Source organism: Molothrus aeneus, chromosome 7 (genome assembly GCF_037042795.1).
Source record: "Molothrus aeneus isolate 106 chromosome 7, BPBGC_Maene_1.0, whole genome shotgun sequence".
Taxonomy (NCBI): domain Eukaryota; kingdom Metazoa; phylum Chordata; class Aves; order Passeriformes; family Icteridae; genus Molothrus; species Molothrus aeneus.
The window spans coordinates 29,045,825-29,058,734 of record NC_089652.1 but is presented as its reverse complement, the minus strand read 5'-3'; the positions used below and the strand labels follow the sequence as shown (position 1 = coordinate 29,058,734).

At 40.1% G+C, this 12,910-nt stretch overlaps 1 protein-coding gene across 3 annotated transcripts in view; it reads right to left on the bottom strand.

The window, feature by feature from the left end:
* The window catches only part of KALRN (kalirin RhoGEF kinase), a 464,957-nt gene that overhangs the window by 141,470 nt on the left and 310,577 nt on the right, over positions 1-12,910 (bottom strand). For 2 of the 3 annotated variants that reach the window (XM_066553091.1, XM_066553092.1), the window contains exons 17-25: positions 11,254-11,472; positions 8,261-8,410; positions 7,262-7,376; positions 6,812-6,927; positions 6,122-6,244; positions 3,589-3,771; positions 2,416-2,534; positions 1,189-1,255; positions 458-567 (exon numbers count right to left, since the gene is read on the bottom strand). In XM_066553091.1, the coding sequence (XP_066409188.1) occupies positions 458-567; positions 1,189-1,255; positions 2,416-2,534; positions 3,589-3,771; positions 6,122-6,244; positions 6,812-6,927; positions 7,262-7,376; positions 8,261-8,410; positions 11,254-11,472 (1,202 nt within the window). The remainder of the gene's footprint in view (positions 1-457; positions 568-1,188; positions 1,256-2,415; positions 2,535-3,588; positions 3,772-6,121; positions 6,245-6,811; positions 6,928-7,261; positions 7,377-8,260; positions 8,411-11,253; positions 11,473-12,910) is intronic. The other variant, XM_066553090.1, reaches the window with a different exon arrangement.

Below are 12,910 nucleotides of genomic sequence, written 5' to 3'. Positions count from 1 at the left end.
TGGAAACAATGTCCTCTAAGTTGATCTGGTACACAGTCTTATCATAATGAGATGGAGTAATGTTAGGTACAGATTAAATACAAAATGTCTCCAAGAAGTGGCAGAAAGCTACTTATTAACCTAGCTCATGCCAACAATTCCACTTTTTCCCCTTTGTGTTTTCCAAGAGCATATTTTTGACAAGCAAGTGTCCAGACTAGATCTCGTGCTGTGAGATGGAAGCGTGTATCAGACTGCAAAGCATTGGTATAATATGACTTTAACATTGCTGCTAAAGGTAAAGTTTTGAACTAAGTTCCAATTCAGTTTTGTAAAAGAAACAAAACAGAAATCAAAAACCATTTTGAAAAATCAATTACTTTACACTCAGGTGTGCACTGTACTGTAGGGGTTCTCTGCAGACACCACAGAGATGCACAAGTGCCTAAACATGAACAGAACTGGTAAGAAAACCTACTTGTTATGGAAGTCATATATCTCCTGAATATTGCCAAAGATGATGTGTTCTTTATTAAGGATCCCAGCTGGTATTTCTTCCACTCCACTTGTCATTTCCCAAAGGTAAGTCTGGAAAACACCAGAAACTCTTAATTTTGTGAATAAATGCAGTGGAAAAGAATAGATCTCCCTGTTTTATTGCCAAAGGCAGAGGCTGAACAGGAACTATGTACTTTGAGATTATATAAACAATCTAAAAAAAGTTCCAATGTTACAGAAAGCTCTCCAGAGAAATTCAAAGTGCTGATGCTTCAATGTTGTCTGAGGAAAAAGCAGAAGCATGCCAACAACACCTGTCTTTGGTGTCCACCTGATGGTGTCCAAAAACTGCAGGCAGAAACAGCTGAAAGAAAAGCCAGATTTGCCACTTCAGTAGCATTAGATACATAAAAATCTCTGCCAGATCGAGGAATGTGAAAGCTGACAGATTTCACTGAATTACACTCTGGTTTTTGCCTTGAATACCATCATCCACTTTAGGAACACCCTGCTAACAGCAAGGCAAGGTATTTGACTGTGCAAATCCAGAAGTTTCTCTTGTATGAGATGATTCAAAGGAACAGATTTGAATCTTTAAGGAAAGGCTCCATGAATCAAGGTGCACAGCCTGTGCATTAAAGTGAGCATCCCCACTGCAGAGGACAACATGTGCTTCCAGGAATACTGGAGAGCTCCTGGGCCATAACTTACCTCTAAACATTCATGTAAATCCCTGACATAAGCTTTTTCTGTCTGCAGCAGCTCAGCCATAATGAATCTAGAAAAAAAAAGAAAAGAAGTATTTTAGGTGGCTTGGACATTATAAGCATTTCTACAATGAACAGAAAACAAAACATCCTCCTGTTGTCTTAAAGAATAAGGGTATTTCCACCCTAGACATTCAGCTGCCTTACTTTGCACCTTTCAGGTCCATGATCAAAATAGCACTTCATACTCCAGTCCCTTGTAGTTATTTTCTAAATATTTTTTCTGCACAAAACCCTATTAAGTTGTATTCCTGAGTCCATGGGATTTACCATATACTTGCCCATCCTTAACTATCAGCTGGTTCTCAGAAATTTTTCCCCCCCAGGGTTAAGGAATTGTGATTCATGATCATTTGCACCTTTGCTGACAGTCAGTGGGAAGTCACCCTAAAACTGTACCTTTAGAGGCAACACAGATGGATTTGGGAGACACCACTATGAAGAGACTTCAACAGCCTGGTTTCTGACCAGAGAAAATGCAGATGCTGTGAAATGCAACAATGGCATCTCTAGACCCTGAGGCTGGGCCCCTCAAAGTTGAAATTCCTGAAATTTACCACAGGCAGACCAAGGGTAATATTTTCTAAATCTTATCAATCATGACCTGTGACAATTTCAGAGGGCTGAGAAATGCTTTCCCAATATTCTTACACAAAAAAAATAAGACAGAACATTGTGAAAATAGACTGTTCATAGATTTAAGTGCAACAAGCACTTCTCAACTATTTCCTCTAGTATGAACTATTTCCAGTTCTCTCAGTTCTGCACTTGCTGAAATTTGAACCTAAACTTCAAGTGAACTCTTGGGTCACTGATGTTTAGATAATATTTAGACACCTAAAGATGCTCTGTATTTTTTCCTGCTCATGTTACTTTTTACATACAACCAGAAAGAAATTAGCAACTCCACAACATCAGGGTTAATCCAAGGGCTTGACTCACTACTTTTCCTTTCTAAGTTCTGATTAAAACCAAAAGAAATTCAACCTTTATGTTCTGAAATTCTCCAACCTACAAGAAACAACTTCTGCCCAACACCTGCAGACTTATCTCAATAGCTCTGCAGCTGGAATGAGTTACAGGACTGTCAGTCAGTTCAGGTCATGCAAATATCACAGAATTATTCTTTAGCAGATAATGTGCCATGCAGACAGAGTGTTTGGGAACATACTCTTTCTTTCTGGCTGACTTCCTTTTTTCTTCATTGACTTCATGATTTGCATCTCGCAGCTTTACCTCCCGGTCTGAAAGACTTGCTGGAATGATGTCTAGTTCTAGGTCTTTGTTATCCTAGGGAAAAAAATACAGAGTTTAACTTCATTGTAATCCTACTGTTGTGCAAAGTGCAGCATGTTCATGAGATCAAAGAGGTAAGAAAGGACAAAATAAGATAATATCAAAAAGGAGGAAATTTAGGGAGAAGTAGAAATACTTTGAGAATAGATAAAAACCTGAGAGAGAAATCTTAAAAACACAGAAATTATATTCATTGTAATCTTCACTGGTTCTCCTAACTAGGAATCAATACTGATAAAAAAAGCCTAAATTACCTTACTCTTTCATATCTAAATTGGTTGTCTAGTATGGAACTTCATAAAAACCAGTCTGATAAAGTAGAGCACCATGCAGAGACAACTTTCAGTGGCCATTTACCATGGGATACCTTTCCAGGCTGTGGTTAGAACTCTGTGTAAAGCAGAAGCCCTACAAGGAACAGTGCAGTTAAAGTATCATGAGAGTGTGAAGGAATTTATTCTTTATTCTTAATACTTTATTCCAAAGAGTCATTGGCTGAAAGGTTTTTAAATGTTTGTGCTTTTGGCACTCTCCCTTAATACTATGGCCAGGGAATAGCAGGAAATGCTAAATTTTGCTTCTTATGATCTACTTCACCTAAAAGAATTCAGAGATGAGGCTGGGGATCAATTGTTTATGTTAGTTAAAGGATGAGAGAATAAAAACTTAAGAGTCAAAGTTTGAATTTGATGCAAAATAATGGTGTGGGAACAGGATTTATGGTTTATGCCAAAATTAACACGGACTTTTATTCAATTAATGTGTTTTCCCCTGTTTCCTCCTGAAAGCTATATGGTCTCCTGAAAAATGGTGCAAATATTTGTTTAGAAAATCTTTCTGATCTTCATCTGCCTCTCCTCACTGACCAAGCACAGCAAAACCCTTTAACCCTTTTTCTCCAGAAGCAGTTCTGGCCATGGCCAGGTGGGCTGGCTGAGCTTTCAGTGTTTCTAATGGGCACACAAAACCCAACAGCATTCATTCCACAGGCTTCCCCTTCCTCTGTGACTCTGGTATAAAACCCCAACAGGACAGGGTCTTACAGTACCTCTGGGTTGATTCCAAGGGCTTTTTCCAGGGAGTAACGGTATTTCCCCATCCTGAGAGAGAAGTCCCGGTAGCGCTTGTCTACAGTGGTGACCCATTTCCTGATTTCTGTGGCGTGTATGTGTCCTTTTTCTACAAAGCTGTCAGCCAGCTGGATGAGGAGCTTCACTTTCTCCTTTGTTTGCTGCCCAAAATATGGTCTTTGGTTATGTTTTATTATTATTATTATTTCCTTTGCTTTTAACTCACAAAGCAGTCAAAAGAAGTTCACAATTTTTATACATCATTAAAGAGTGTCTGTATTTCATCTTATACAGAATCAGACACTTCAAACTTTCAGTAAAACATGAAAGGAATGACATTTTTGTAAGGACACTTATGAAGCTGAAGAAGATAGAAAGTCAAGTTTTGAAACCCCGCAGACACAAACACATAAAACACCTTGGAAGTTACACAAGCCTCCTTCCCTTAAGCAAAAGCTTATTTTTGGTGAGCCCTGGAGTAGAAGACAAGATTTTAAAATCACACCTCATACAGTACAACAAGTTACTCTGACTCTATATCTGGTGGATCTGCAGATCTGCATAGGAAGGTCATTAATACATCACATATCAGCTCAGGAAGTAATTTTGAGTCATTACTTGTCTGTTTCAAAAACAAACAGAATTTAAATCCAAATTCATGGCCTACTATAAAATCCTCCATTGGTATTTTAGGTCCAGTTAGAACATTACCAGCTAAAAGATGCCTGAACTCCAAAGCACACACTGAGCCCCTAAACCTTCCAGAGGTCTTTTCTCTTCCACTTAGTCTCTAACTGCCCCTTAGTCAAAACTGCACAAAGGACCTAGTTATAAACTCTAGCTCTGATTCCAAATCTGTCCCAGGAAATGAGGCACTGGCAAGCCTGTGGTCAAACATAGAGAGGATGTTCCCCCATGCCTGAAGCAAGGCACACTGTCAGATACTTGGCATTATTATCAGTGATCTGACCACAAATGGACAAATAATGTCAGACCAGAAAACATCCAGCAGATTTCAAACACAAGACTAAATTCAAGAAATTTCACCACTATAATAGATTAACAGCTGAATCAGACATTATCCTAACAAATTAAATGAGTACCTAAGCAAGGCTAGGTATGAAGATGTAAAAATCTAACTTCCTGTCATATTGAAAGGGTGATTACTTCTCAAAAGCCACTGCTGATTTTGCATTTCAAAGAATTGGTTTGCCAGAAAGTTACTGGGATCAGGAAGGCTTTCAGCTACAGCTTAATTTTGAGAATAACATCAGTGTGGGAATGACATGCATTTACCAGATTGCACATGGCAGTGAAAATATTCTGCATCAGCAGTAGGAGCAGTAGGACGGCCTGAGGGAGCAAGACTTAGATGTGTCAGTGTAAGAAACAGACAGTAATTGTTGATAATGAACAAGGTCTAAAATTCAATCCTAGGCTAAGTCAAGAGTCAAAATGGTTCAGAAACTTTGCTATGAATTTGGATTATTCTGATAAAAATTAAATTATGAACCAGAATGTAATTGCAAGTGGACTAATTATGCATGGTTAGAATTCAGAAGTAGTTAAAAGAATTTCATATGTGTTGTGTCTGAAGAAATTATCTTCCATCCATTGCTAGCTATCTCACATTTTCAGAAACATGCAAGCTAAGCTAAAAGAAGGGGACAAGAGCACCATAAAGCCTGTGAATCAAGCCCATACAAGCATAGGCAGCCTAAGGAGGAATTTAAGGATTATAGAAGATCAATTTCAGGACACAGTGAAATGCAGCTATATAATACCAAGGCCATGGTCTTCCTGCAGCCCAACTCTGCAATTTACATCCTTATCAGAGACTTAATACCCCTGTGGATTCACTGTCTATGAATTACCTATGGTTTGAATTAATTTGTCTGAAGCAGATCCAATCACCATTCCTGTGTAAACCCCATCAGATTTCCCAGAACTGCTCCATATAAATTAATATATTCTTGGTAATGCAGTTTTGTATTCAAAAATGTTCACCCCAGAGTTTAAAGACTCATCTATTTAAAGTACTTTGTTGGGATCAGCAGATTATTTCTAATGAGATAAATGATCATCTGTGATCAACCCAGCTGGAATTAGTGAGACAAATTGTGGTTTTAAAGACAGAAGAAAGAGACCAGGAGTCCATGGTGACCTTGGATGTGTTCAGATCAATTAGTCACTCTATGCCATTCTGGAATGATTGCTTGAGGATGGAATGTCTTTTAGATTGCTGTGAACTCTGTATGCAAATGGACTTTCTCTTCCTTCTGATCAGAACAGAAATTTTCTATAACCAGTACTAACCAAGGTGGAGAAAACCTTCTTTTCGTGCCTATGTCTTGCTAAAAGTTCTCAAAAATCATTTATCTTCAGGGCTAGGATTTTTAGAGGGCAACTATAAAATCAAGGGAATATTATTACAGAGATTTGAGGCATTGAAACAAGACCATAAATACAGACTAAAGCAGATGGCATAATTAGATTAAAGTCACTGTTTACTTTGGCAGGCACTCTGAATTCCCCATATTCCTTCAGGAGTTCCTGAGTTTCTTCTGCTGATTCCCCTGTGGAGTTGTGAGTAGAGAGGTAATATTCTCCTGTTTCTTGGATCCAGTCTAAGGCCTGTGAATGTCAAAAACACCAAAGGAAAAAACAAAACAAACAGCTTTTGTATTTCAAGAATTAATCCTCTGACAAAGAAAAAACCCTGCCAAACAAAGAATATCAAATACATTGGGATTAATACCCTGTATACTGAAACACTTTCTAGGAACACATAAAAAGAATAAAATAATGAAAGCAGGTAGGAAAGGATACAAAAGGGTTCTCTGTGTTTCCTAGGACAAAAAGGAGTGTAGGGAATTCCACCTATATACAGATAGATCTGCAGGGAAAGCAGTTTTCTCATTCAGAAATAGCTCAATAAAACAAGTTTGCTCTTATATTTATTTTCAAACAAATGAAGAAATACAGAAATTAATCTGAGGTGAAAAAATTAGTGAATCTTGTTGTCGGGTTTTGGAATTGTCTTAAGTTGTTTTAAAATCTATATTTGCCATGTTTTCAGAAGTTACAGTGTTTGAACACAACTTAAGATTGCAAGAGGAGCCCCACACAGAAGCATTACATGGATACAGGAGATTTTACACACTGCCAGGACAGAGGGACAAGGTGGGGTTTTCACATTACCTGCTTGGCACTGCGCTCAAAGACAACATACTGCTGGCACTGATCTAATCTCCTCTTCTTCAGGGTCCAGAAGTGAAGGACCCGATTCTCCCTCTGCAACAGCTCGCTCAGAATGGCTGCAGGGCAGAGGAAAACATTTGCATGACTACGGATTCCTTGAGTACATACAGAAATAAGCTATTTAATCACTTTGCCTGGACCTTGTTCCCAAAAGCAGAGAGCCCAAAATCACACTTCCTAAAAACAGGCATTGATTCAAAGTGGCTGCTAAAAAAAACCCCAAAACCATACACAAGAAACCACCACAAAGCGAGCGTAGTTGCTGAGTGATCTGGCAAAGGAAAGGATGCCAGAACAGACTTTGCCTTCTGAGCACATTCACAGACTTTAGCAGGACCCCACTGCAGAGGGGGAGGAAAACCAGACCTTCAGTGCTGTCTCTGCACCAACCTTTGACCTGCTGCTCGGGCCCTCTGGTGTGGCTGGCCACGCCGGGCATGCTGACGTTGTTCCTGTGGATGTACTTGAGGAACACCTCGGCGTTCCTCCGCGCCAGGGTACAGGCCTAGGAAGAACAGCCCCCACCAAAAAGAGTCAGTAAAGATGAGCAAAGAAAGCAACAAGTTCTCTCTCTGGGAAGATGAGAACTTCAGCTAATAAACTCAGCTAATAAAATAACAGCCTCACAGACATATTAAAACATGAGTAATATTTCATATAGTGGCTCATTTTATATATTAAAGCAAATTAGTGACAGTAAGAAAACAACTACTTGTTAAGAGCTGGTACCTCACAAATGTTCTGTCTAATCAAATCTAACCCATCTCTCAAGAAAAGGACTCATTGTTTCAAAAAATGTACAAATCTAGAGGCGTGATTTCTTAAGCCTTGACTGCAAGTGTAGTTTCATGTTGTGTATCAGTTTTAGTGGCAGGTGGGAGGCTGGCTGACAGTTCACTTGTCAGCCTGGGAGATCTCTGTTTCTTCCAAAGCAGCACCTGGAAGGCAGGAAGAAATTTGTGTCTCCATCTTGGTGCTGCCTTGCAGAGACAAAATTGCTTCAGTTGTTATTAGTTTTTCAGTTATTGGCTTGGAGGACAAAATCTGAAATGCTGGATGGTTTGTACAAGCCAACACCAAAGTGATGTGTAATACCTGTCATTTATAGTGCAATTTTAAGAACTGACCTTTGAACCAGCACAACAACTAACATCCTCCAAGTGCAAACACCACCTAATTAGTCTTGATGATATCTCTCTGAGATATGTATTGATAATTATGCTCAATACCCCTAGTACAACAAAGTAAAACTGGCCTAGGGTTTATAAAGTCAGCCAGTAGTTGAACTGGAATTACACATCAGATCATCCTCTCAAACTTACCAATATTGCTCTAAATTGTCTACCTAACGGAAATTTTTCCTACTTTATTAGAGAACAAAAATTAGACCTTGAGAAAAGCCTCCTTCTGTTCCAGATGTTTGCTGATCAGGGGGATGACATGGTCTATCTCAGCTGCTGGCCCAAGTTTATCTCTGCCTCCACACCAGTCTTCATCCCGTCTGTATTCCTGCTCCAGGCTCTCTAAGACGCTGCACACCTGGAACATGCCCATAGCACAACTCAGTTATCCACAGTCATATCCAGGAGGAGAACATTCAGTAAAAGTCTGTGACCAATGACATGTCATTTTTGTACTATGGGCCACAGCATAGGGGTAACTGGGTATAAAACAGGCCCTAGAGAGAATGATCAAGGTGTTTTTCTTACCCCTAGGGATCTTTACTGTTTGGGATACAATTTATTTAAGGCTGATAAATCATTCTTCTCTTCTAATGAATAATGGGAGGAAGCACTAAAAGCTGAATCAAGGCAGAGGTCAGCCCAGCCCCAGTGGATCATTCAGGAAATAATCCCTATTCTAGAACGTGTTTAAATCCTATTGAAGTCAAGGGACTTAACACATACTTAAAGAAAAGCACATGCTTAAAAACTTTCCTGAAACAAAGTCTGAAGCTGGAATTAATTCTCTTCAGCTATATTTTAGTTGCTCCCTATACAGCTTTTTTAAAGGCTGATGGAAACCAATAGACTTAAATCAGGGTCACAATCTAGGTGGATGCAGGTGCTCCACTGCACAGGGCTCACACACATATGTTCTATCTTGGTAGAATACTGGAACAGTGGAATTGAGGTGAATAAACCAACACCGCCTGGAAATTAGGCAGCTGCCTCAGACAAGGCTGAGTCTTTTGTGCTGCAGATCCTGAGAATATTCTCAGTGGCCTGTGCAGAGACAGCAAAAGTTTTCCAAGACATTTGGAAGTTTCTTCTTCTCTCCCAAAGGGCTCTTCCTACAGACTCCACTGCTGAGATGACCCAGTCAGTTACTGCTGGGCTCCAGGTAGCAATGTCCATCCTTTTCTTGCTCACTCTTGCAAGCTTTAATATGAACACAGTTATAATTCAGGATAATCCACATTATTAAGAGCACCATCTGGAGGAGACTCCAGAATTACTCCCCAGTCACCGCCACTATCACAGGCCATTTTCATGTAAATCTGACCAAGAGCACACTGAAGTCCACTTTAAAATTGGGGAGTTAAGGTAAACTGATAACTGATCCTGCTGCCAGGCTTATGCACTATGCATTATGCAAAGGGCCTTATGCACTTGGCAATCTAAAATCATCTTCTTGCTTGGATGTAAACCAGCATTCAACTCAAACATTTAGTGGAGAGCAAGTGCTTCACGTGTCATGTGTGCGCAGAAAAGCATTTCCATTTCACTTCTTGAAAATCTTGACATTCTGTTGAACTCCGGTGATTTAAAGAATGAAAATAAATGGACTGCCTGGGATTCACATATTTCCAGGAAGAATTGTCCCTGCACATGCCAAGAATGTCTTTCTGTTAAGGTGATGAGAGAAGTGAATATAAAATAGGCTGTCAATGAAAGCAGAGAAAAACCGGGTTATTTGAAATCCAGGGCTTCACCACTGACATCAAGAACATAATATACTTGGGGAAGACAGGCATGAAAAAGTTTGGCTGCATGTGACACTCTCTGTGTTCTTTTAGCTCTTTTTTCTGGATACTCAGAGAATTCAGGATCCAATAAATGATTCACTCCACTGTCAGGCAGTCACGGAGCAGACCCTTAAGGACTGTAGATCAGCTGTGCAGCCCAAGAGAAGATGACAGGCTTGCAGCATTGAGTTCATGAGCATTCAAAAACTGAATGATCTTTGCCCTGCACATTTGCTGAATAGACACAACCAGTGAATGAACTGGTGGGCACTGCAGTGTGCTTGTCTGAGACTTGGAAATAGGAAGAGAGACTGAACTGATAAATTACTGGCAATACATATTTTGGCCAGTACATTTAACTGTCTGAAGCTCTAATGAATCCCCTAACAGTTTTCATTCTCACACTCCTCCATCAGCAGTAATTCATTTTGATCTTGAATGCATCAGAGACTGTAAATCTGTTTGAAACCCTTCACAGTGAAATACATTAATTATAAGGAATGTATTCCTCTTAAACAGTCTTAAAAATACATTAAACAAATGACACCAAAAAATGGCCCAAAGATCATCTCAAGGCTCCAACTTAAGGAAAAGTACACTTTTTCCCTAATGACATATCTAGTTGTGTTAAAAATCTTTCCATGTCTGGTTCTCTAATTGAGGACCTAACTGTGTGACAATAATGATAGAAAATGTCCTGGCAATCACTGCTGCCTTTTGTGTAAAACCACAGGTTCCTGCAGTGTCCCTGCTAACAGCAACTGCCTGGCTGCAGTAAATGACATCAGGCAAGGCTGCTCGAGGAGCCACACTGTGACACTAATTCCCACTGACTACAGTATAAAGGGCACCTGCTTGTGCAAGGGATGAATAATCCCACCATGCCAGCAGCCAACTGGAATGTGTTTTGCAATTCATGAACACCTGGAATGAAGTAGAGTTGGGATAGCATATAATGGCCTCCTGCTGTAATTATGTGTGTTGCAGGTGGATTTAAGAGAAATCCCTTCAAATTTTGGCTTTTTTTTTGGCATGGTGGTATTTAAGTACTAGTGAAAACATTGGCTCACAAAGTAACAATTAATTAATTGCAATCAGTTCTGAAGGAAAAGCAGATTTATGTTCCTCAAGTATAATGAGAACTTGAAACAAAAGTGGTGGGATTTCAAAAATCATTCCTGTTTGAAAGGGGAAAATTGAAAAAAAAACCAACAAAAATAGCACCTTCAAGAATTACACTGGTGCACTGAAAACTAAGATGAAAGTTTTTACAAACTGCTTGCTGCTCTTTTTTGTCTTTTTTTGAGGGGTGAGTGGGTTATGTTTTTTTGTGTTTCAAGACTTGTCAAAGAAAGAATTTTTACTGATCCAGACTTGGTTTACTATGGCCCAGAAATGGCCCTGTCCAGCTCACCTGCTCAGAGGTTTTATAAAAGGCCACGGAGGCATTGACGAGTTTGAGCCTGTCCTCCATCTTCAGCATCAGCTGCTGCCAGTGCAGGGCCACCTTCTCAGCACATTCTCTGATGGCATCAGCATCATAATGTCCAGCCTGCAGCAACACTTCGGCCTTCTGCTGGACCTGCAGGGCACTCTGGTGTGTCTTCTGTAAGGAAGTGGCATGAAAGAGGGACTGTGTATGAGGGGAGGAAAGAAAGGTTGTACAGATGTGCCAGATGTATGGTAGAAAGGTGAAGCGAGGCGTGAGCATGAGGATGCGAGAGAGTGAAATATTTTCAGAGTTATCTTCAGTTAACAGTCACTTTCTGCAAAGCATTTTAGTTTCAGTTATTCACGCACACTTGCAACATGTTAATAAAGCCTGGAACATGTAAGCACTGCTAAGGTGGGTTGGCTCCACTGGTCAGCTGCTGCCCCTTGGGCAGTAACATGGGGTGGGGTTCCCAGGGGTCCATTCTGACTGCCCAGTGCAGGCAGCTCTCACTGAACTCTCACCCAGCCTCAGTGCTCACTGCATCCCACTCAGTCTGCAGCCCAAAAGCAAACTCTAAACAGCAAACTATGGGCCTAATCACCCCAATTCAGCTCTTGCCAGGCAGTTTACCTGGCATCAGCAGCTTTACTTGTGCAGTTGTTCAAAACATCAATCCCAGAAAATAAGATGTCTTACTAAAGGGCATGAACTTTATCACAAGTAGGAGCTTTATCACAAGATGCATTTCTAGAAGTCAGTTCACTCATACTAGAGATTAGACTTATGCTCCTACCTTTAAGGTCAGAGCTGGGGAGAGTCAAATCCTTCTCTCCACCATCCCCCAGTTTACTCAGTAGCCCCTTTACAGGCAGAACTGAGTTATCTGCCCCATTCTTCAGCCTACTCTCAGAGTTAGCAAGTGGTGGCTATGTCTTCCTCTGTGGGCTGATAAAATAACCCCCATCCCTTCCCAGCCTCCTGAGTAACTGTTCAGACATGGTTAAGTTCAGTATTTGATTTTAATCTTCTGAACAGAAGCCCTAAAATCTCTCAGACTCCTCTGTGCTATGTCCCATTTGTAACCGCTGCTGACAAATTCTCATGTGATAGTTTTATGATCTAAGCCATGAACCTGGAAAAAAGCCTGAAATCATCTGGCAATACACTGATGAATAATGTAATGTAGAGAAAGCTATTAGGAAACAAAAAGGATTAATAATTGGCAGAAACTTAGGAAGATGTTCAAGAACAACTGGTTAAATTTAATATCCAGCTGCTTTACTGATGTTAGAATTGTAACACTTGTTTGAAATAGACTTTGAAGGATTTCAACTGAAAATCAATTCCACATCTAGAATGCTTTTAGAGAACAGTCTGCCTTGTGTGTTTTGCTGATCTATTCCCCATATTGAGCTTTAAATACTTTAAATATTTAATCTAGCGGTTTTTTCTTTTTGAAAACTTATTTTCCCCTTAGTATGGTGTAACCCTCTTCTCCCTCTGCAATTTGCATTCAGCACCAAATGCAAGAACTTCCCCAATGTCAGAAGCTGTGATAACTCAGCCAGTGGGTGTCTTGTTCCCCACTGCTGTCTGGTGATGGCTGCCAAGATGTGGTCAGCACAGCTTGGTGCCA